This window comes from Mizuhopecten yessoensis, unplaced genomic scaffold (genome assembly GCF_002113885.1).
Source record: "Mizuhopecten yessoensis strain PY_sf001 unplaced genomic scaffold, ASM211388v2 scaffold3091, whole genome shotgun sequence".
Taxonomy (NCBI): Eukaryota; Metazoa; Mollusca; class Bivalvia; order Pectinida; family Pectinidae; genus Mizuhopecten; species Mizuhopecten yessoensis.
This window is the reverse complement of record NW_018404871.1, coordinates 150748-176552: the sequence shown is the minus strand read 5'-3', so window position 1 is coordinate 176552 and position 25805 is coordinate 150748. Positions and strand designations below refer to the sequence as shown.

General features: G+C 35.4%; 2 protein-coding genes across 3 annotated transcripts in view; one reads left to right on the top strand and one right to left on the bottom strand.

Moving 5' to 3' along the window:
• The window catches only part of LOC110446965 (kinesin-like protein KIF21A), a 137696-nt gene that overhangs the window by 86729 nt on the left and 25162 nt on the right, over positions 1-25805 (top strand). Inside the window, exons 31-33 of the mRNA XM_021492312.1 lie at positions 655-708; positions 3060-3280; positions 3920-4042. Coding sequence (XP_021347987.1) covers positions 655-708; positions 3060-3280; positions 3920-4042 — 398 coding nt within the window. The remainder of the gene's footprint in view (positions 1-654; positions 709-3059; positions 3281-3919; positions 4043-25805) is intronic.
• Positions 9765-24375, bottom strand: LOC110446966. Of its 2 annotated transcripts, none has more exons than XM_021492313.1 (5): positions 24294-24375; positions 20572-20749; positions 18006-19033; positions 14935-15943; positions 9765-11988 (listed from the first exon to the last, which is right to left on the bottom strand). In XM_021492313.1, the coding sequence occupies exons 3-5, from the start codon at positions 18728-18730 to the stop codon at positions 11785-11787; spliced, it is 1938 nt and encodes a 645-aa protein (XP_021347988.1). In that variant the 5' UTR covers positions 18731-19033; positions 20572-20749; positions 24294-24375; the 3' UTR covers positions 9765-11784. The 2 variants fall into 2 exon arrangements, with proteins under 2 accessions (XP_021347988.1, XP_021347989.1); XM_021492314.1 differs by lacking the exon at positions 24294-24375 and adding an exon at positions 22415-22484.

The following is a 25805-nucleotide window of genomic DNA, read 5'->3' as shown; positions in this document are numbered from 1 at the left end:
CTGTCCTATAGACTTCTACCTAAATTGTCTTTCTTGAGATTTACCTGGGACACATATCTACATATTACTTACATGATATTACACTATACCATATCGTATTCTTTTTATATATTTGCATTTTTGAAATATATTATTTTGTATAAAACTGCCTCCAAGTGTAGAGAATGCCATATTTATTGCAATAACCCATATAGAACATTATCAGCTACGTACATGCCTCTTTTTCATTCAAAGGTATTTTAGTTTATACATTTTCTTGAATTATAAATATTGGATTATCCGTAGTATATGTTTAACTGATTTTAAGTTTCTACCTCCTCTGTAATAAAGTTCAAATTTGTATGCCTACTGACAAAATATGAACATGATATTTTGTATTTCCTTAAATCATTCACCCCTGAAGACACATTTGAACTCTTCCAATTCAAAGGATGGAATAGTTCATTATGAAATGTCAGGGGTGAATGAGTTTATATCAACACCTGGTACTCTTTATTATACCCAACATTAATTTGACATCAATTTTTGCCGAACACGTCGGACAGGACTTATCTCCCTTCCGATAAGAACGCTGTCAAATTGTCCGTGTTCAGTGTATTCCAATTATGAATTCATTGAAGGACCAAAATTGGAAGATTTACTTTCAATTTTCAGCTGCATGCATGTCACCGCTTGAGGAATCGAAGCAAGAGCACAAGTTCTGCTCAAGTAACGTACCAATGGTGTTATGTTGTTATCAGGAGGTGGCTAACACTGTTTCTGTATCACAGGCTTCAACTTACTGAATCTAGCTTCAAATAATTATAGGACTTCATCAAACTTTGCTTACTTGTTTTTCTTAGACTTGAATTTGATATTAATGTTTGATTAGACTTTTGTGTTGTTAAGAAAGAAAAAAAAATTGACTGAATTAATTGAATTTTTTTTTTTTGATGTGATTGAATGGAGAATTTCTTGATTTGTGATTTGTTTTACACTTTTGAAGTGATGTTTTTATAACACAATTATTTTTTGATAAAAATCACCAGTGATTTGCTTCAGAATCTAAATTTGTTCTTTTTTCCCTCCAAAGTATATGACAAGATAATTTTGCCTGATGATTGAGGAAAATGATTGTATATTTTATAACCTTGGTTACATCCAAATGCCTTGGTCATTATATTGTAATGATTGTAAACTATGATATGCTCTAACAATGATCACCATTATATATGATGTGTATCCATCACCATGGCAACGACAGGTTGGGGATGCTGCTGATCATGGCGGGGAATATTTATATAAATGCATTTATGTATGACCTTTGTATATTTATATATAGACCTGTACTTGCATGTATATTTCATATTTATGATAAACCAATATTTAACTGTAATTGTATGTATATGATGTCCTTGTTATATATAAAGGTAGGCTGATGAGTGATGATTGATTGTGATTTATATCTAAGAGATCGAGTTTATCAGTCCCCCACTCGTACTACTATACTCCGGTTATCCCTTCGTCTCTCAATCAGTCTGTCTGTCAGTGTGGCACTTTGTCTGGGAGTATCTCTTAATGTTAATGAACCTTTATCACTTACAAATGCCAAACTCTGTACACAAATACAGCTAGGATGAAGGCGTATCATGAAATGAAATTAGATCAAAATATCCTCGCTAGTACAGAGTTATTGCCCTTTGTTCACCATTCATTACTTTTTCTGAAGTATATGTTATATACTCTGTCTCGTACAATTGCCAAATTTTGTATGCGAATACCACATGGTGTGGTTGAGTGTCACATACTGTAAACAGATTTCATGTTCACCCTGTGGCCCTTTGTTTAGCATCTGTCACATTCTCATTCACTTGTAACCTAAAAAGCTAAATTTTGTATGCAAGTACCATTTTCGATGGTGAGGTTTGTTACTTTCGATTGTCCAAACATGTATGAGTATGGATTGCCGGATGCTAAGTCATATTTTCAAGTATAACCAGTCTTACAAGCTTAATTCAGTTTCAGATTATATTTGAGATTCAACTCGTGAAATTGGATATAAATCATAGTCAATTTTCACAATTTCTGGTTTATTCCATATCCTAAATAACAAAGAAAACTATCTTTTCTCTGTACCAACTTCTCTGATCAGAAGAAAATGAAAAAGATAAATATATATATTTTTAAACCCCATGCGCTGATGAATTCTGCAGTATAGTATACGTAGTTATGGAATATTTATGTATGTACTTTTATGTAGCCCATTTGTAAAATATTCGATTCTATATTTACAGTACTTAAGTGTTTTATTAAATGCTTTTATATCATTTACTTCATCTATCCACATTTGCTAAGAATAATTAACAATTATTTCCAATTTCAATTTCAAGCTTTTTTAATGAATTAATATACCAGTATTGAATAATATACTGTATAACACCTAAAAAGTACTTAAAATTATAAAAAAAAATCTTGAGATTAGGATATGATTAATAATTTCTATTCATATCTTAATTTTTTTCGTAATTTAATGCAAAATTTATATCAGGATGAATTCATCGTGTTGTTTTTTGGGTAGAAATTGAGTGTTTTGCACTGTTTCCCATGATTCTGTTGTTCTGTAACAGATGATATATTTTGGATGTTCAAATTAATATATCTAAGCAGAAAATATAAAGCCTTCCTATTAAACAAGGGATTTAAGGAAAAGTTGAGTGTCTCAATATAAGGAACGGCTCTAATAAATGAACTAATGTTTTATATGTTATTAACATAATAGATCTTATATTGACACAAGTGTGTTCTATCTTATGTATTTTTCATCTCTGTATTAAATAACGCTCCTGTTCCTGAACTAATTTTAAAGGGACATTAGGTAGTCTACACTACGTGTACACTGAAACCTTGTTATTCTAGACTATTCAAAACATATTTCTCAAAATATGGAATTAACCAATATTTAACTTAAAGGAAATAACTTTCTAGATATTTGTACCCAGAGAACAAGGATTTCTGAAATCTGGATAAACAAGATTCCAACAGAAAATAGTGGATGTGTCAAACAGTTTTGATCATTATAGGCTCGCAGGCGGACAGCCACACCGGACGAACTGTTGTACGCAGACGGCCCGATGTTTGACATGAAGCCGCCCCTCCGCACCCTACCTGAGACCCCAGAAGAGGAGCATGCAGACCAGTCAGGGAAACCGCTGCCTGAGGTCTTCAACGGGACAGAGAGTCACACTTTGATGCCTCCACCCAGACAGTTGCCTATCAAAGTCGCCTCCTCCAATATACCACGGTAATCTCTTAATGAAAAGTTATCTAGTGCAATATTACAATGATGATTGAGCATCCTCTGATCCAAGGGTTACTTAAGTATGAATATGACGTTTAGTGTTTGTCCCGAGTAGGACTGTTATGTCTAATGTTAGACTTCTTATTGCATTAGAGATGATTGTGGAAGGACCTTTACAACTGACGTTAAACTGTCCACAAGAGATACTCGAGACCATTATATCTATCGTCAGACTTCTTTATGTCATGATACTTAATGTTAGAAATGTTTTAAGATTAGAATATTTGTCCACTTTAATTCCTCTTACCCTGGACATTTGTATCCTGCACACTTTCCTGGTGTGAGATTTCCTTTTGACCTTAGGTTGAAACGAGGGGATTCTCCAGTCAAAAACATTGTATTACTTATATAGAACGGTAAGAGAAAAAGAATCCTTCACCCACATGGGGTGAGATGGGGGACATCTCGGCTATAAGGGAAAGATTCCTAGATTCCTCAGTTGCCAAAAAACCACCTGATGTTGGACAACTTATGAATATTAACTCTTAAAAGATTAATACCTTAGTAGATCTCCCTATTACACCTACAAGGGGATTGAAGGGTTCTATCAATCTAATGCCAAGACTATATGTTCCATCACAGGAGATCTGACCCAGGACCGTCACCAGTGTTCCGACGGAAAGAGTACACACGTCCTAGCCCTGATCCATCCCCGATCTTACGGAGGAAAAACAACCCTGTGGTGCTGTCGCGCTCCAGCTCTCTGTGAGTAATACATACCTGTACTTACATCTGTTTATACACCTGTCGTAGGTTTGCTCTATTGTCTATCAGTGGAGAACCATATTGTCACGTGGAGGTCTTCTTTTCAAATAAAGGGGGACTTATTTAATTAGCGCATGGTCTTCTAATAATATCTTAAAAGAATTGTGATAAAAACCTGAAGTATACCTGCATCAAATCGTGTTGGAGCTTTGACAAAACTTTATGTATACCTGCATTCATAATGCAATGAAATTAGGTCACTGTGACCTTCACCTGTATGTCAAAGATAAAACAGGTGCAATTTAGAAAGAAATGTCTGGGCTATAAATTATAAACCTATGGGGAAATCTTGATGACGTCTGAATCGTCCACAGAGGTTGACCAGTGTATGGTATTTAGGTTACTGTGACCTCCATCTCAAGGTCAAAGTCTTTTCTTGTATATAATGTACCAGTATTGTCTGAAATGTTTGTTGATAACATTTGCAGCAAACTGTGTGAATGAAACTACAGAAACTATAGTACGTACCTTTTAAATTCACAATAAATATTGCAATTTGTTATTAAAGCTAGCTTTTCAAAATGAACGTTTTTTCACTTAAGCATTTTATTCTCCCAACAAATATTATTTGTAAGTGCAGCATTCCAGACGACATACAATTTTACACAGAACGTAACAATGGAATCCTCATATGTCATGTGACCTGGTTTTGACGTCATGGTCTCGTCAATGCTTGTTTTACCTACTGTGTAATTATTTGAGCATGTATATATACTTGTTTGAAAAAGACGTTGACTATTGATATAACGCTTGGTTTTGGATAAAATTTCGATGTTGTCTAACACAAGTAGAAATCTGTCCATTCGTTTAATGGCCTCACAATTAAGTTCTACAATGCAGTAATGTTCCTTCATTATGTATATTAAATGACAAAGTGCAATGTTGTGCCCCACCATGAAATAGTGTTACGTCACTGGCGTATGTCTGGCCAATTAAGTTTGTGTTTAAGTCGATAACAGACTAAGTAATAAAGCTAAAAAAATCCCCTTATGGAAAGCATGGAGTTATCATTATATTTACATGAGTAAATACATGTACTGAGGGGAAGTGTGGGAGTAAATGATCCTACTGTAATATAGTCCCATCCCCTATAGCCTCATTAATATTCTAAAAGTCTGAAACGATGACTTGGACAGAAATAGCCTCCCCTTTGGGTCCGATTACCTTTTATCCACAGTTAGGGACATAAGGAGGGTCCTCTGGGTGTTTGGTTGTAATGGGACTTCATTACTTGTGATTAAAGTGTGGAAAGTAGTGGTTTGTGTACCGGCTGACCGCACATCCTCGTAGTCCTTGGAGGCAGTAAAATGATCATGACCTCCTTATACTGTCACTAGTTTTACAGCATTAAAAAACTGGCAATATAATGGGGTTTGGTGATATATCAAGGGAGAGGATCGATGAAAAGGAATTGGTAAGAAATAAGAAGTGTAGGACTTTGATAAGCAAATGAATTGAGAGATATCACAATTGATGCTACTGTACAATACAACATCTAGTCTGGTCATGAAAATTTCAATTTTTATTTTCAATTAATGATACATCATGTCTGAAATGTTTTCAGATTGCATTTAAAGTGTCCATTTAGCTGTAACACCTATTTCTGTGTTTATAAAAGTTGCAAAGTTTGTATGCCCCGCGATAAAATGGGGGGGGGGGGGGGGGGAGGCATATAATGTTGCCCATGTCCGTCCCATCCCGTCCCGTCCCATCAAACATCGAACACTGAAACTAACTTCACATTTTCTAACTGTTATTGAGCAATGGGCTCGTGTATTAGTGTGTAAAGTATCTGGGTGTCCTATGTCCTTGTGTGGTATGAGTATAATTACTCCTTGATTATGACCGTCCTCATGTGATGAAAGTATTTACCTGTTCATTGTGACCTGTCCTTATGTGGTATGACAATAATCACATATCAATTTTCACTTTCCATTTCAGAATTTTTACTTAACCTGTATTATATATTTCATTAAATAATACCCTATATGTTCTATTTGATGACATACTTTCACAGAAAGTGACACCTCACATTACTCTGACAGCTGATATAGAACACAGCACTTAAATAACAGAAATCAAATACTGTTGTTTGAATTGTCCGCACACAGTTTAAACAAGCTGTAAGATTTCAATCAGACCTAAATTCCCTTAGTGTATGACAGGCATTTCACATTAATGGGTTGTCCATTTCTTTACAAGTTTTCGAACATTTACGGAGGTCATGACCTACTGTTTGATACCTACTTAAGTTTTTCTGTGTTTGTCAAATTCTGTTTTATCATTGTTGATATACCGTCGGACAGAATGTATATTCAATCGGAATAAAATCAAATAGAAAAAACAAATGTGTACATATACTTATATAGTGATTAGGGATATATATCATTCTAGTTCAATCATTGTTCTAGAACCTTAGTAAAAGTGCTGGTGAACCAGATATGTTTAACAACGTACAGAGAAGCTGTAAGTCCTGATGGACATAGTCACTCCGCTCTCTGTGACAGGAATCGTGTTTCTCGTACAAGTACTGCAAGCAATATTGAGTAGATTTAGCCACTCACAGATGTGTACATTTCATCTTAGTCTCTGTCACAAGTTCAAGTAATCTAATTAGTATTTTGTATTGTTATCAAACAGATGTATTTTGGTCATTAACCCTTTCACCCCTATGTAACTTTAGTAGACTCTACCATGCATTGATCTGGACAAGTCCATTATGGTCTACAGTGGTGAAAGGGTTAAAGCTGCATGTGTGTTTCATGTTAGAGAACCTCTACGTATAAGTGTCATATTGTCACTATTCCAGAACTCGCGTGTTTAAGGTCTTGTTTACCAGAGTGCACTAGCATATAGAGACATATTCATTGATCACTGCCGTCTGATTTGATTGGCCTTACTGTAATACGAACAAATAACATTTTCTTGTTAATTTACCAATTGGCTTATTTTTCTGAGGGATAAAGAAGTAAGTTGTGGTTAGCCATGATGTATATTTTGTAAAGAGCAATTGGTAAAAGGTATAATCCCTAATGTTCTGATAGACCATGGTTCAGAGCTAGCTAGGGCAACTTGTGTCAGAATTCTGAATATGTCTTGCTGGATTCCATCTGTGGGCTTCTATTCATCTTTGGTTCAGTGTGAGAGGGCTTATTACTGATGGTAACATATATGTTTAACAATAGGGGTGGGCTTATTATCGTGAATATGCTATCAACGAATGAAATAGGACAAGTTAAATGTAAAGATGAAGATAATCTTGTAGGAGCCCTATGGTAAAATCATCTTTTGTTCTTTTAATTAACAGTTTGTAAAATAACTCTTTGCCAGCTGCTAGCAGGACTTTGTTAATTAACCCTTTAAGCCCTGATGCATCATGCATTAATAAAAATGGAAGCTTTAAGTATTCCTTTTATAAATCTATGCCAGAGAACTTATTCCACGCCGTATTTTCTACAGAAATCGTGTTTAACAGTACGTAGTCAAAATGAGACGTCAATTGTCCTGAATTAATTCAGGCCAGGAAAAGACACGTGCAAATAATCTCAGGGCCAGAATACCCATCATGCAGTTTAATTCAGTAACGAAAGTGTTAATGACAGCGACTGCATGGCTGTGTTGGATACTACCTCACTGTGAAACTTGTGGTGCTATTGTTTTCTAAATGTAACCACATAACATCACCACCCACATGTACAATAGCCTGTGGCTTGTTTGTGCTAGAATTCAAGATGGAAGTTACAGGAGTTTTATCGCAGTTTCTGATATTAACTTTTACCAGTTTTAAGGAAATTTTACACAGCATAAGTTTACAGACAATGTTTTCAGTTACTCCATTCAGTTATACAGCAATAATTGCAATTTTACAGGGCTTACAGGCGGTTTTAAAGTGAACAATTTACTTTATCAAATGTATCATCTTGAGACATCAGGCTTTTGAAATAATTAGCAAACTGAAATAAAAAAAGGAAAAAAAAGTCAATATTTATGTATAGGGGAGCACATTATGCAGCATGCAGAAAATTCAAAATAAAAATGCAAAAACAAACAAAAACGACCAAATGTGGAAGCTAACAAGTTAAAGATCTAAGAAAACTATATATAGTCATTTTATTGTGGTTATTGTAATGAAATGCAACACATATCAATGTCTAAGACCTCTAACAAAGGCCAGGTGTCAAAGGGTGATTAGATTCTGACACAGGTTCACTTAATGGATAAAATGGTGGAATCTAATGATACAGAACTAAAATCAAGTGGAAGAGAAATGAATTTTGTCATACAGAGCTGACTAATGGTCAGAAGTCCTGGTGTTGTATTACATTCACCCCTAGGTGGACCTACATGTGTATTCCTTTAAATGTAATTCCTTTGTGACAATTACATATCAACATACCTGTTGGACAAAGGAAGGTGTCGGGTAAAAACCACAGGTAAATATTGGATTTTATGCCTGTCTTACGGATAACTGAACACCTAAGGTAACAAACGTCCTTATTGGTGATTGGACTAGGCAATTGTTTGATCCAGGTCGTATAGTATAATGACTGAATATAGGGGTCGTAGGTGATGATTGAAATGTTACGGAAGTAATAAAACCCACGAGGAAATCAATGCCAGTATTGACTGAAATAAACAGTTGTTGGCGATAGTCATAAATGCAAGTTTATTTATCGTAAATAGAAACAAAGATGTCAATGGGTAATCAATGGTCAGAGTGAAATTTGAACTTGTAGATTCACTGTTGTGTGGTGATAATTATAAAATATTGTTCCTCATTCGAAAAAAAAATCAACATGCAGTTGGAAATTGTTTGATTGAATTAAGTCTTGGGACCAACAAATAAGAAATTTGATATATATAGGATCTTACATGAGTTTCCACTTCATATGAGATTGATGAAATTCGTTTCATAAACTTCATATGAAATGAAAACGAGTGTAAGATCCTTTTTATCACATAATCAAGATTTGTGGCATTTATTCGTGTAAAACGACAATTTTCATGCAACCTTGAAATGTAAAAAGCTGCCATTTTGACTCCAGTGCGTAGGTCTGTGACGTCATGTACTTGTCCTAGGCGAGACGTCACAATTGAAACAATTGAAACTTACAACCAATCACAGGAATGATAGATCATATTACATGGGTTAATATGCAAAAGAAATATGACATGGGTAAATTCACTGGATAGCACAGTACAATATGTGATATATAAGAATTACAATACACACAATCAACTGCTTTGCAGAGACATACATGTCTTGTGATATACCAAGCATTGGAGATTTCTAAATTGGTAATAATTAGTTTCTATTAAACCTGGTTTGAAGATGGATTTCCAATATCTGGGAAATGTACGTGAATGTTACATGGGTGGCTGGCTATAGCACATAGTGGATGGAGAAGCTTGTTAGCGTTAAATCTGGAACCAGATTGTAAACATTTATACTGTCCTGAACAAATACAATCAAACAAGCTATTGATTTACATTTCTCAACTGTAACCTTTGTGTTGTCTCGTGTGAACGTGAATAGATGAGTTCTGAGCTGCTGTTGAGGCAGTCTGTAGGATGGTCTGTATTTGGGGTTTATTAGACAAAAGTGTGATAAATAGTTAAAACTTTGAACATATAAGTTTAGTTATGGTTTATAGGAGTGTTGCAAATCTTAAGACAAAACAACTTAAGATTATTTTTTTTGTCACACATTTATTACCAATTTTCAGCATTACTTAATTAAATAGTTGTCATAGAGGGCCCGGCTTATCCCTACAATCAGTTGACAGTAAAGATGTACCTAGCTCCTCTTTGAAATGGTTTTGCCATTAGGTTGAATACACATCAGTCAGTGTCTATGTCACTGGAAAATCACAGATATGTGTTTATTTTATTATGTTAAATACTGTAGGGGAGAACATTTGTCTTTGACACAAACTATTGTAGTTAACAGAGTCGAACAGTTGTCACTGTAGTCAATAATACTGCAGAACAATCGTATTGGACACACTAGAGGTTGTCATAGGTAGTTGTCACTGACACAATAAAACAGTTGTCATGAACAGAGTCAAACAGTTATCATCGAAGAATTTTACTGTAGAACAATCAAAGTGGACAAAAAAGAGATAGTTGTCACCGACATAGAAAAATAGAACTTGGATATGCTAGTTGTCAAAGACACAGATCAGTTGTACAATAATCACAATAAAACAGTTGTCATGAACACTCAACAGTTGTCATGAACACTCAATAGTTGTCACTGACCACTCGACAGTTGTCATGGACACAGTAGGACAGTTACCATATGGGCACATTAAATATAGCACAGTTGTCATAGTTAAATTGACCAGTTTTAATGATAAAGAACTTGTATGTTACAGCCAACTTAAGAATGATAGAAAAATAAATATTTATTATATGTACAAGTACATTATCAGCTCCGTCATACAACTGACATGTTGGTTATAAAATGAACCTGTTTTCTGTTATCAGTGAGCTGTGAAACACTCTCACCCCTTTGTCTATATGGTAAAACTATTTTAGACTCTTTGTAGGAAAACAGAACAACATTGTGTGAAAAGTTCACAGTGTGCTGAAAGAACCAATAGAACGGCTATCGGGCACACATTTATATCTGTAAGGCACATCTTCAAATTCTTTATCGTAACAATTTTGAGCAACATTAAACCGTGATCAGCAGTAAAAAGACTATGACCATTTTAGTGTTTAAGTGAAACATCCTGCCCATTGTCCTGGTCAAACATCGGGGGCAAACAGATCTTCACAAATCTAGTCCTCAGCACTTATATCTACATCAATAGATGTGGTTTCCAGTTTAACAGGTCCATTTTAGTGTCTATGGTCAACAACGAGTTTCATCATGATAGAGTAATGTCAAGTTTCTCGGAATTAAACATGTCCTGTTAAAATCCACGGAATTTCATATTTAAATTGATTAAGTAGTGTTTACACAGTATAGGAGATCACACTTAGAGTCAGGGCTACGTTCATACATTCAGAACCACACTATCACAGAACAACACCAGAAATCACATATATGATTGGTAGGCAATCAGGTCAGTTTCTATAAAACACACCATCACCATATGCTCGTCCCAGTCCATCCACACGGTTGGCCCAGTCCATCCAGACAGTTGTCACAGTCCATCCAGACAGTTGTCACAGTCCATTCACACGGTTGTCACAGTCCATCCACACGGTTGGGTGTGGATGTCACAGTCCATCCACACGGTTGTCGCAGTCTATCTACAGCAGATGAAAATCCACTCATTTCTCATCACATGGCTGCAGAATTTAGTGATCCAACTTTTGTTTCCACCTCCATTGTTAAAAATGGAGATATATCCAAAAAACTGTTTAACTTTGTATGCTTGAGAAACTAAATTCATCTCTTGTTCACTGTCTAAGATGATGTGCAAGAGCCACATTACGAAAGTGGCCCCCAGTCATGGGAACCACATTGGTATCTCAGGGCTGATGGAACACTCCAGGTCCCTTGGTGTGATAACCAAAATACTAAAGCACTGCATGTTAGCCAACAGATATGCATGTAAGGTTCATCAATTAAAAGCAGTCATTGTGTAATTGTAGTAGCTTTGTAGAGAGAAGCACTTTCATTGGTGAGCGGATGGAGATGCAGCCGTCGAGGGTACACAATGTTTTCTCTAAGCTTGTGCAGCTTGAGAAGCAGCCATCAGGTGTTTATGGCCCATGATGTGTGCGAGGCGATACTGCTCCGCCTCCATATGCTCAATCATCCTACGCGACTTTGACATTTTGCGTAAATAGTTCTGTAGCTGTATAGCGTTAGATCGTCGGCCGATTCTGGCAGCGGTATGATTCGGGGCTCCCAGGAACTTGTTCCCCACCTGTGAAATATACAGAAAAACGTTTTTTGCCCTTTTGTTACGTTTGTGAAAAAATTCATGTCAAAGTAATTTGTTTTAGAAATAAGGGAACTTGTTGGTCTTTTGAATAATAAACCTGTCATTCATTTAAGTTCTTATCTTATTCATGGTGTGAAAATATGTATCTACATAACTGTATTGTCATAGAATGCTATAAGGAGAGGGGTTCCAGTCACAACACAGCTCAGGAGTCACCAGTTTGAGTGGGTATTTATTTGGTCGACTAGTTTCGCCTCTACAGTTGAGGCACCCTCGATATCCAGGGGTTACGCTCACTTTCGCTCTCTACACCCCTGGAATATGTCATAGCAAAATTGAAGACACAAAGATAGCTGTTTGATTGGTCTTGGGTTAAAAAAACCCAGACCAATCGCTAGGCTGATACCTGCCCTTTGAAGATTACAAAGAAGACACCCGACTTCAAAACCTGCCAAATTGTACTGTTACGTGACTGCGAGATTCTTTTGATGTACATCAAAGGATCGAACTAGTCTTCTTGTCTTATCCACAAGGTGGTGCACAAAAAGCCTTCAATTTTGCTATGATATGTGAGGCTTCATCAGGACAACTTTACAATGTTTCATACACCTAAAGTACTCTCGGGGGGGGGGCTCTCTTTTTATTGTGATGTAATGGCCTATGAGCCTTGGCCAGGGGCAGATATACAATGGTTAACAATAAATCAAGGTACATTTCTGTGTTACAAGGAAATAACTGTCGTAGAATGATATTATAAATAGGTAATTTATTCTAATATCCCTGCAATCTAAAAAAAATAAAAGTAGACCACTTTTTATACCTATCTTTTTATGTCCACTCAATTCTTATTTAATTATCATCATAGAGGGAAATACATTTGTTGTCGCCTAAGATATCCTTTTTCACTTCATTAAATCAAACCAACTAAGAATTGACACATTCTCAAGACTATCACTAATAATTCATTTAGCTGAAATGAAAGCAAAGTAAAAAAAAATGTTTGAAGAGATATTATAATGACATGGGATTTCAAGGTAAAATTTGGAATCCGACATAGTCTACCTTGAACTTAGCTGGCAGTCTAAAATCTACCTTGAACTTAGCTGGCAGTCTCGTGATTTAACATACTTCACATGTCATCGGGACGACAGTATCTCGTAATCTCCTATCAAGTATAATAGGTGATCAGGTACTACAGAGCAAATATGAAAGAGCATTATATTTACTGGTTTATTGACCTTCAGTATGTCTATCAGTGGTCCTTCAATATGTCTATCAGCAGTGGGCAGAACATTAGTTCGGGGCTTTATAGTTGTCAATTACGGTCCATTTTCTCGATTCATTTCGAACAATTTATTTCAATAATGCAGAATGATACTAATTTCATTGATATATGAAATTGATCTCAGGACTCTAATTTCAAATATTTTTCCTTGAAATAACAACTGAGGCTTTATAGTTTTTAATTACGGTCCATTTACTCTATTCATTTCAAACAATTTATTCTAGTTATATAGAATGATACAAATTTCATTGATATATGAAATTGATCACAGAACTCTAATCACAAGAGTTTTACCTTGAAATATTTTAGGTATAACAAGTATTAAATATATTAGAATTCATGAAAATCTGACCTGTCGAATATGGGAATGGTTCATATAGTGTGTCCTACTGTTGATTGCCAGTCACTTAAAACACAATTAACTCCCACTATATAGATACAAATGTCAGTTATCGACACTTGCTCACTCATTACTTGTGTAAGCAGTGGATCCCCCCCCCCTCTTCATTCTTTTTTTCAATATAAAATATAATTATTTATTTCTGTGTTTTGAAAAAAATAATTTGCAGAAGACAGGTCAAATAAGCTTCAATAGCTAGCTTAGCCGTTTTGGCAAACGGATTATTGGTAATTTAACACGTCTAAGAACAAACAGAGTAGGTCATTTAAACTTTGTATTGAGTGGAAGTTTTTAATGAAGGTAATATCCCACTAACCAGGCTGTCCTGTTTAGTAAACCAATGTAATATACCATAATAAAGTGTGTCAATTCACTAACCTAAATTTACTTCTTAACTCGGACAATTACAATAATGGTTATATAAGCCTTTCAAGTTCAGTCGTCTGAAAGTGTTTGTTCATTTGTGAATAGAGGCTAATCGGCTCCTAGCCGAGTTGTTATTAAATAGTTCTTAAAAATGTAGCTACTTTACCTTTTGAATTTTATGATATTTATTTCTAGAAGTTTAAAAATTTCTATTGATAAATAACATTTTTGGTATTTCTCCATTCACATCTTGTTTTAATAAAGATTTAAACAAATAAGCGCATTACAGTTTTCTGATACGATTAGTGATGATTAAAATTAAATACCTTTTAAAAAGGAATAAACAGTGAACAAAAATGTATCCATATAAACTGAATTAATGAAACAAATCAAAAATTCAGTTTGTATAAGTACATTATTTTGAAAAAGAGTTGTAAGAAAATATTTCTGGACTGCATTTTTTTTAAACAAAATTAAATTGAATTTGCAGTAAAGCAATACAAAACAAAAATATCGGATCAGATTTGTAATGTAAACACTATAAGATAGAGTATTTCATGTTTAATAAGTCTGTTTATGACTTCTATTCTCGGTCAACAGAAATTTGCAATGTTTACCTTCCGCTTTCATTTTTAGATTTTAATAAAATCTACAACATTTGATTTGGTCAGCCAATTCTAACCTTGCCTTTGTCAAGAGTTTCAGATTGATGTGTTTAATGCTGAGCAAGGTTTTGATAAAAATAAGTTATTAATAAAAACACAATCATAATGTTTTCGTTAAAAATATTTCTAAATGAATGATAGCATTCAGGTTTTGTTCGACCTTTTCTTGGACCTTTTCTTAAACCCTACAAGTCTATATAGTTATTGCTTACCTTGTTCGGTTCCCCCTTTAACAGCGGGTCTTCAGAACTGTTGCTGAGTAGAAAATCGCACAGTGTGTTGTTCGTCTTTGAAGGGCGGGGTGATTCACCAAACTTTAAATTCTGTTCGTTTTCCTGCATACGCATGCGAACAGCATACAAAATGTCTGCCAGTGTTTTGGTCCGTTCCTCGGGATCGTGAATAGAAAGATAAAGAGACTTGTATTCTGCAGCTACCTTCTGTGCTTCCTTGGGATCGTTTGGCCGCTTGAGAGGGGCTAGAGTCCCTCTGGATCCACCCCTCTCACCCTTTCCCTTTTTTGAGGCACGGGGTTTACGATAGTAGTCATGGGGACTATTTTCCCCACCACGTCGCCAGTTTTTTGCCTCATTTTCATTGTATCGTATCACCTCAAATTCTGTTATTTTGTTCACTTCAGAGAAATGCACTTTTTTCTTTTCACGATTGGACTGTTGTCTGAGGCTTGAGACGCTGATGTCCTCCCGACTGGGGTCGGATATTTTGGGAATGGAGAAGTTGTTGTCCATGAGGGCCTTTACTGCCACCAGCCCCTTGGGATGCTCTATAGGGGGGAGGGTTGTGTGCATGGAGTTGCCGGACTCCCACTCCTGAGGGGCAGGAGATGCATCCTTGATGGTGGGCAGACGTAAAATTCCTTCCTTGATTTTCTGGTTCTGACTTCCCATTGTTTCATCACTTGTTACAGAATTGTTTCGTCTCCTTCCTTTCTTTCTGACTTTGTTCGCGGCTAGGTTGGGGGCTTTAAAGAAGCGTGGTGTGCTTTTGACAGAGGAAGAATCGCTAGAAAATGAGGTTGGGGAGGAGCTGCTATCGGTGGCCTTCAGTTCATCCATTTCGTGCCGTAGATTCGCGAGCTGACGAAGAAGTTCGTGCTTCTCACTGGAGTAGACTCGCATTGTCTGACGCAGATCATCCTGGAGTTTCTTGGTCGATTTGCGAAGAAAGTTGCCATACATAGCGTTTCGCACCACAGTGACCCTAAAACAAACACAGAAGCACACAATGGGGATAAGTCACTTCATTATCAAAAGTATTCATGTCGGGCCCAATGATTTATACAGCCTATCACCTGTCACAAAGGGCCACAGCTTTCTACCGCGTGCGCTCCCTTTCACAGAGCTTCTAGCACCTCCCCATTCTCATTAACTGCCGTGACTGAGAACAAAGTCCCAACAATTGCTAGTGTATATGTTAAATGGTGTTTCCGTCACTTATACTAAACCTAAACAATCAAGTGAGACGAAATAAATCTCGAGCAGCCGTGTTAAAGACCTTCCTTTGTAGGCGTAGCTTACTTAACCCTGGGCCTTTGTTCTGTGACGGATCAGCTACATATCAAGTAATGTACACTGCAATTGACACATTCTACGATTATTTTACCTTAATAATATCTGTGGAGGCTGTTTTATCAGAAAAAGATTGTACACACGTACATATTTACCCAGTGCAGTTCTCACAGGCATGCCATCCGCAGTATATTGAGATCATTTGGGGAAGACGTGATTGTTGATATTAGACTGGTTTGATTTTAACCCTATATATATTATCTTCGATCAGGAAATGTATTGACTATTTATCTGAGTGTTTTACAACGGGAAGCTCTACAAAGACCAATACACACGCCTTTGTAATATACAGGTAATAGGGCCAGATATCTGCCAAGTTTGAGTCCGCATGACCAGCAATATATTGCACCAGGTTATACAAGACACGGCACAGTTACACAAGTACAGGATTCCGATTTATCAACCACTTTACTTATCAAATCTGTCCAATTAGGAATTGTTGTAAAAATAATATATTGGTTTAAACATTCTGCTGAATTTCAGTCTTAGAAATTAGAATATACAAGCCATAGACAATAGCTCTATGAGATTTAGATTTTTTATAGGCCTGAAATTTCAATAGACCATACCCTGACTAAGAAAGATTTACTTTTATATATTTTTGTGAAATGAAGACAATATGTTTAATAGTAAAGGAAAAGAGTAAATAAACAGAACAATTTTTTGCTCACAACTTTATATAATTATTTATCATTGAATATTAGACATCATAGGAAATAATACCACAGACAACTTGGTGTATGGAGTCGATGATTTCCATAGACCTACAGTCATGTTCATTTTGGTTGTCTATGGGTCTACATAATGTTAAGTTCCAACACTTGAGTTTATTGCCGATAAATCATCCGATATTTTTTAAAACATTATTTTGATGATTACTTCTACAAGTTTTCCTATTTCTGTGGTGTGACAGTTTCTTTAACCATAGCAGCCATTATTTCAGAAGATCAAAATTAATGACCACATATTTTCTCACAAGCATTCACTGTTTTTTGTTGTGTAAACGTGATTCAGGAGGCAGTGCTGTACATAGAATCTCTTTGAGAATATAGAAGGACTATTAATCTATGGTACCTTTGATGTCCTTAGTGTTAGCACTGTTTATTGATTTTGTCAATAATTCTTTTTTTGCCGTAAGGTTTTCGGAGCTTTCAATAATAAAAAATAATTCATAAACAAACACTTTGATACACCTTCCTGACATTGTTGAACATAAATCATTAATGGGTTTGAAGTAGAAATCATTATGTTGCTATCATCAGAGACAAAGATAATGGGTTCTTTTTTATGAAAGAAGCATCATATGTATTGAAAATGTCCAAACAAACTGTTTGAAAATAATTTTGATGTTTATAAAGTTTATAGAATTTTTATCATGTTTTCTATAGAACCAATAAAAATGGAATAGATGGAGAATGTAAACATTTGCTTCTATAGATGTTTGTATATAAATTAATACAATGGAGGAGATATACATGTTATATACATGGGATGAATGGGGCTGTCTGACTTAAAGCATCATGTCTTTGTACTCTTACTTCCTGTCTGTATGTGAGAAGGAATGGGGGTCATCTCCAAAACTATACTTACTTCCTGTCTGTATGTGAGAAGGTATAGGGATCGTCTCAAAAACACTAATTACTTCCTGTCTGTATGTGAGAAGGTATAGGGATCATCTCAAAAACTATACTCACTTCCTGTCTGTATGTGAGAATGGTATGGGGATCATCTCTTGATTCTTTAGCAGGTCCTTGGTGTTCTCTCGTTTGTCCAGATACTTATTCTTGACATCTGGGAAGTTGTGACTTTTATCCTGGGCCCTGGACTTCCTTGCATTGTGTAAAACTTGTGCATATAGATCCTTACCAGCATCGATACTCTTATCCCCTGATAGCCGGGGCGAAGTACTTGGTGTCGACTTGCGAGGTGACCGGTTTGGCGTACCCGCCAGACTAGGAGACCTAGAGTTATGTTGTAGTTCTGGCAGTTTTAGACTCTCTTTAACATCTGGACTGGGCTGCATTTCCGGTGTCCTGTCGCTACTCATTGTCTTGTTGTCGGAAAGCTGTTTTTTATCCTTAGCTTTTGTACTATTTCCATGCACTTTCGATTTGTCCTTGCGTTCATCCTTGACTTTGACTTCATTGTCTGTGTGTTCCATTTTCTGGTGATTTTTGACATTATTTTCTTCAACACCATCATTGACCTCAGTTTCGGTACCATTTTCTTCTCCGACATTCTGATCAGATTTGCCATTATGCACTGCTCCAGTGTTGGAAGAATCATTGGTGACCTTGGGGTGGGTCGTATCCATGGAGGTTCCTGTGTGTATGTAGACACGGGTGGGGAGACTGGACGCAGTACTCGTGAACATGATGTCAGGAAGGGTCGTTGTCTGACCCTTCGGAGGTTTCTTCATTTTAGCAGTGAGTGTGTTGTATGTACCAAGGTAAGGTTTAGAAATGACTATAGCCTGTATGACTTTGACACGCTGATGTTAATACTTCTTGGTTTGAACAAGTTCCTGATAACTGACCTTAATGGCTTTGAGTAGACTGTTTAGTGATGTTAACCAACTAAACGATCACGAAAGCTGTGAGAATTGACTGGTGGGTAACTTAAATCTTTCAATATGATGATCACTCGTCTTTTTCAAAATCTGGATATTTTCCATTTTCACTTCGTCTTCAGAAAAACTTGCTGTCATAATCACACAATTGATCTGGAAGGATGAAAAGAAAAGAGAAATGAGAGTAAAAAACAATAATTTTCAAAATACATACACAGTGGATTTAAAAAGATGGACACAATTTTAAGTAAACATTATCATCAAAGCTGAAATACATTCCTAGTCTATAAAGCTGATGATAGCTAGGTTAGATTATTCTGTTTACTATGAATCCCTTTATGAAAAGTGGTTTGTGATAGAAATACCATCATGGTTATTTTTGCACTCATGGAAAATCAAGTTTCCATGCTCTAGACTGCCTCAGTGAGACTGAAAGCCATTTCTGACACTTAAATGCCTACAACAGAAAAGGGTTTGACAATAGGACAAGATGTCTGTTAGAGGCCTGATAGTTTCAGTTGGACTTGTTTAAGATTTCACCCCTGAAATTTCGTAATGAACTATTCCAACCTTTGAACTGGAAGAGTTCAAATGTGTTTTCAGGGGTGAAATGAGTAAAGATTGCCTCTCGGTAAACCTGACACACCTCATCTCACAAATCACCCTTCAATAGTCACTAACACGATGGCTGCAAATGAAGCGTAAACCGTTTTGAGGTGATCGGTCATTCGTAGCTCAATATCAAGCCATCTTCTTTGTGGCCTTCCGTATTACTGTGGTACGGGGAGGGGACATGCAGTGCAGGTCAGCCTTGGGAAAGCCTTACACCAACTGAAGACCATCAGAAAGAAAGGTCAAACACCTTTTGATTGAGAGGAAATGGCATTTATTCTATGGACTTCATCAGCAGGTCGTTAAAGTCTTTCATCGAGTATGTGAAAAGTGTAACTGAAAGAGTTCAGCTTGTATACTTTACTTCACAAACGATACCTGCTTTACTGCGTTGATAATTTATATAAATACACATTATTATTTCTGCAGCTGTCCTGGTATACAAGAACACATTTATAAAGATCATCAATAAGATTTATCAGTTTGGAAATATGTAACGTCAAACTTTGATATTACGTTTATAAAGAACTAGAAATGGGACTAAAATAATGATGTCTCTACATTATATATCACTAACGCCAGATTTTTTTTATCTTTATTGCAAAGCAGGTTTTAATGAACCCTGATAGGTATCGGAAAAAATTGTCTGCTTTAGCAAAAATTTAGATTGTTTGCAATATGCTGCCAGAGGACAAAAGTTTGAGTTTGTTATAGACATGTTTGTATATACAAATAAATACTTTGATAATAACAACTAAATGGAAGGAACTGTTCTGTTAAAGTAATTAAACCTATAATCTAGTCATCTTATAGGTGCTATTGTTGTTTGCTTATATACTAAAATCAATGTCTTTCACCGTGATATTTGAAAAATAATTGTTGAGAGAGAAATGTTTATAAAAATATTCTACTTAAAACAGGATCTATATATATGCATGTCTCTGTGATCCTTTACAAATTGAAATAATCTTTAAAATGCAATCATGATATATAGATGTTTGAAAAAGTTTGGCGATTTTTCAGTAGCCTTAATCATTATCAGAGTGCAGCAATATGACATGATATCAATTGGTACTTACGCAAGTGGTGCATTGCTGTCAATAAATTTCTGCATTGAAGTTCAACCTAGAGAATTCCCACCGCTGTCACCGTTTTGTGTCCTCCATCAGCCACAGCACTTGGCCATTGATTAACACACAAGCGATCCAATCTCATCAAAAGCTAGGTACCTTATCTGTGTGCCATTTGAAGGGAAACCTGTGGCAATGGATAGAACAACAGGAAAATAAAATTTCACAAACATTCCTTCAAGGGTATTTCGAGGACGGAAATTGCTATTGGTTTAGCTGTCTAAAGAGCCTTGCAGCACAGTGTGGGTCCGCGACTCATTTTATCGTTGAGTGACATAAGGGTAGATTTACTTGGTGGTTAAGGTCAAATTCGACCAACAAGGAAATTGACCTGGGGAGGTGCAATTGAGATTAATTTAGCAGCCCCATAGTTCATTTATCTTTAATGTAATCTCCTGCCAGGCTATATTTGAAATCAGACACAGGAAAATAAATGATAAACATTTTTGAAAAAAACTATTTACTGCTAGGTGGTACAAGAAAAAACCAGGTGAACAATAGCCATTGTTAGGTTTTCTGTTTTCCTGTCTCATTAACTAGATATCACAGCTTCTCCAGATCATAGGCTGCAGGGGAGAAGATGATTTATTGGCATTTTATATATACAAAAAAAGACATTTCAATTTCAAATTCCATATTTTATTAGCTTTTGTGAAACTGTTTTGTTTTAGATTTATTGAAATTAAGTGGACAATCAGTAAACAAAAAAAATCTGATGAAAAAATTGCAGACTTTTTATTCAAGAGTTCAGAACATTTACCATAATTATCAGTTGTTACATACAATTGGTTAGATTTTATTAAAAACTAGCTGATAGGGTAGGATGTTTTAAATGGTAGATTGTTGCTGTATTCTGTAATACAATCCTCAACATGTACTTAAGCTTGATAGAAGCGTATCTACCTTTATAAACACAGTAAACATTCGTGTGTTGCCCAATCTTATGCATTTGCTCTATGTGATAATCACAGAGATCGTTGAGGATCTTCAGCATTTTTGTGTTGTTGCAGACATTTACATTTACTTTCTATTGGCAGGTGTACAGAAGAAAAAGATATATCGAAGCAAATTATTTCTTTTCAAATAGGAAATAAATAAAAGGAAATTACCTTGTATGCACTTGAATAATACTTGCAGAATTCAGATATTTTTTCCAATATCGTATTATTAGAAGTATTTAAAGATTATTTTGAAAGTTGTATTGCACAATCATTTGCTATTATAAATATTAAGTGACTGAATTCTACGTTAATTGGCCTAGCTAATATTTCATACACAATATTTCAAATACCAAAAGTTTCTATTTGTATGTTATTCTTTTAGTTTAATTTTCTTTGTTACAAAACCAAATTTTTGGACACAAAAGAGAATCAGAACTTTTTCCGTAATTTATTTTTCTGTTTGTTTCATGTAGAAACAATAATTAGATTTCAAATGATTCTCACATCAGGCATTCCTGTCATCCATCAAATGGGAAAGGCATGATAGTTGACAATGATTTTAAACCATTAGATTCTACAACAAGTAAATTTGTAAATCAGTATCTTTCTTATATATATGGATGAAGAGCAGTCTTTTTATAGAAGAAGCAGTGTCCTATCTAACATTAATATTTCTACCATATTGGATTTATAAGTACCGTGATACCACTATCCTTGAGTATAGCAGCTTTGTCAGTTGCCTCGCAAGTGTTTAGTGTTACTTGTTAATTTATGTTATATGCTCCGTAATACATAAGTAATGCACTCTAACATTTATTACTAAGATAACTGTTTTGAAATCTCGCACCTACCTGTTGACTGAAACTCTTATGTCCAAGACGCATACAAATTTGATGCTTTTTACAACTGTAGTTTTAAAACCCCAACGTCATCCCAGAGTGGTCTGCCCTTGGGTAATCTCACTTCACGAACACAGACATACAATCGGATGGTAGTGATTTTGTCGTATATATAGGTGTATGTAAAATTTATTGATAATCAAACAACTGGGGGCCAAACTTGGAAATATAAAATCATTATCAACAGGACATAATGTTATTGTCGTCTTCACAACCTTTTAGCAAATTATCAAATTCAATAAATTCTCTATCCAGCTGATTGGAGAATGTAACAGGGACTTATGGGCTTGTCTTTGTGTGTACTTGTGGAAAGCTGGACCAATCAGCACACACACAGGACATGTATAAGCACCGATTCCCCTTATATATGACACCCGCACACAGCTGAGTCGGATCTGTTCAAACATTTGCTCTTATTTTGATTAAAAAGATTTTATCTGTCGAGTGACAATGTGGTTGCTCAACAATGGATAAAATTGAAGTGGTGTAAATAAATATATATATGCTTAGATTTTTCAGTTTTCCTTGAAAATTTGATATATAGACCAAGGTTTATTAAAATTAATTGATAACATTAAAAAGAAAAAATGGTGATTAATCAAAAATTGGTGAAATGCACAGATGTAGACCATGATTCTGCTAATGATATATGTGACAAGGCATAAAATATTTTTTCAGATAGTTATATAATGATGATGTATGTATAAGCCTTACCTTGCTGTAAGTGAGAAAATACATGTGTGTGAATTCATTTAAATCCTCGAATGGGATTGGGAAATGACTAACAGACCTAATGAAAATTGCATTTGCCATCAGTTTTGAAAAGAATTAATTTCAATTGAATCCATTTACGAGCTGAGCTGATATTTTGGCAGAATGGTTTTCTTGTGCAGAGTGTCAGACAGGAGTTAATCATATTATTTTTAATACCATCGTTTGTAGAAGATTAGCACTGAGTAAAGAACTATAAGGAAATCCTATCAAGTTACCACACACTAGTACAGACCAGTTGACATAACAGTTTTATATATAAACTTTCAGCAGACAAACAGACTGATAGTTTTTATGGTATTTCGTTTGAGAGTTTTGTAATGTTTTCTTTTTAAATAATCAATGGAATCGCTTTCAACCTTAATGCATTCTCGACATTTTATTTATTTTTATCTGTTAATTGAATATCATAAGTACCTGTCAGGCACTTTACCTACACATTACTCGTGACTGTCTTAAATCAGTTTGTGCAAAAATAAAATTTAGTATATTAATGAGAATATAACATCTAATAACAATTTGAGTTGTAGAGCAAAACGTTGTAGATAATTTTAAGTACTTGAATTTAGGTTATTTCAATAAACATATAAAATTTTACAAGGCTAGGGCTACTCCAATACACACCTTGTACCAGGCGGTACTTTTATGAAATATTAGCCAACTACTCCCCATAAGTATATTTTTACATCAAAGGATTCTAAAGTAATCCAATATAGAATTCAGGAAACATAGTTTTATTGATTTTGAGACTAATTTATCTGTTGTCTTAGTTACTGGGCAAGGTAGCTGATACGTTGTTCTAAGTCATTAATTGATAAATGAATCTCTGAAAATTACAAAATATGTGTGTGAAAAAATTTAAGTACATTGAAGTTAATTAACAAGGTAAAATATCAATTATGATGCATTTAAATACATCTGTTCTGAATAATTTAGAGATCTCCATGACAATGTTGTCAAAAGGGTAAAAATACTCACAATATATAGTACTATTACTCACAGGATAGTGTCAATTACTTAAAAGATAGTACAATACTCACACTGTAATACAAATACTTACTGTTATATTAGTTCAAATATGTCCCTTTCTAAACGAAAAAGATTTGATGTCCTTTTGACGGCTGACAGGAAGAGTTGTGATATATATACTGACAGTGGTACCTCATACACACACTTCGTATCAGGGTTTACTCGACTCTCTTTAAATAAACACCAACGTCCAATAACACCCGATAGTGTTCAGATGTGTTTTCAGGCCATTTCTTCTCTTTGTGACACACGTCATACCAAAATAACAATCCCAGGTCGACCATTAGAGCAGTGAAAACGATTACTTTGCTATAAATATTTTTTCTTGTACTTTTTATTTCTGGCTCGCATGATTGCTACTTAAGTGATATTGACGTTTGTTATTGTTCGGGAACATTATGCGACAGTTTACGATTGGTTGGAGAAATTTCTGAATAGTTCATTTTTAAGTCAAAGGAGATTATACCAGTAGATAATAAGCTGTTATATTAGAGACATGTTGTATGGGGTATGTGTGGTTAGTCTGGCTTTAAATACTTCCTACTTCTGATACAGTTACAATATTACCCCTTGAGATATGGCTCTGTTACTCTTTCAGGTAAACATTTTGTCCTTAGGTCTTGAAATCGAGAACCTGTTGCTAGTGTAATGGTTCTGTAACATGAAAAGTCAGGGGTATAGAAAACGAAAAAGAGAACAAAAATTAAAAAAAAAATCACTAGGTTTTGGATGGAAAGAGATTTGGTGATAGACAACAACACAGTGGCGGATCCAGAGGGGTTTTTTGGGCTTCAGGAAACCCCCCCAACCTGAGAATTTTCTTTAAAAATCATGTATTTTCACCCTTTTCCTCAATTTTTCCCCACATGGAAACCCCCCCAGGAACTTTGGAAACCCCCCCAGAAAGGTCTCTAGATCCGCCACTGCAACAGAAAGATAGTTTAATTTCCTGTCCTTGGAGGGAACTACATACTGCAAGTCACAAAATAAATTATAATAATAATAATTTGTGGTTCTTATATACCGCTTTATCACAACATAGTTTGTAGGTCGTCTCAAAGCGGTTCACAAATTATTATCCGTGGTTATAAGGCTTTTGCAATGCAACCAGCCAATATCTTCCATAACTACATGGGGAGCATACAGCCAGTGCTGCCATTTCGGCTTTCACAGCTAGCATTCTACAGTTCTAGCACTGCCCAACCACGTACTCATTTACAGCTGAGTAGACTGGAACAAGCGGAATAAAGTATCTTGTTCAAAGATACAACACAATGGTGCCCTGACGTGACTCGAACCATCAACCCTTTGGTCACAAAATTGATTTTGATTACAATAGAAATCTATTTTAATCAATTTCAGATGCTCTTTATTTAGTAACCAGCGTAGACTTTGTAACTTCTAGAAGGTGATACATTTTCTTGTAGGATTTTAAAACATCAGCAGGAAAACTTTGGTACTAGATATCTGTTTATGGTGAATGAAATTTTGTGTTCTAATTGAAAGGTTTGGGTAATTTACTGCCCAATAAAACAAGCTGGGT

Coding starts and splice junctions, on each gene's coding strand:
- LOC110446966 (XM_021492313.1), bottom strand. CDS start 18,730: ATGAAGAAACCTCCGAAGGGTCAGACAACGACCCTTCCTGACATCATG. Junction 15,944..18,005: donor TTCTCACATACAGACAGGAA/GTGAGTATAGTT, acceptor TGTTTGTTTTAG/GGTCACTGTGGTGCGAAACG. Junction 11,989..14,934: donor TAAAGGGGGAACCGAACAAG/GTAAGCAATAAC, acceptor TATATTTCACAG/GTGGGGAACAAGTTCCTGGG.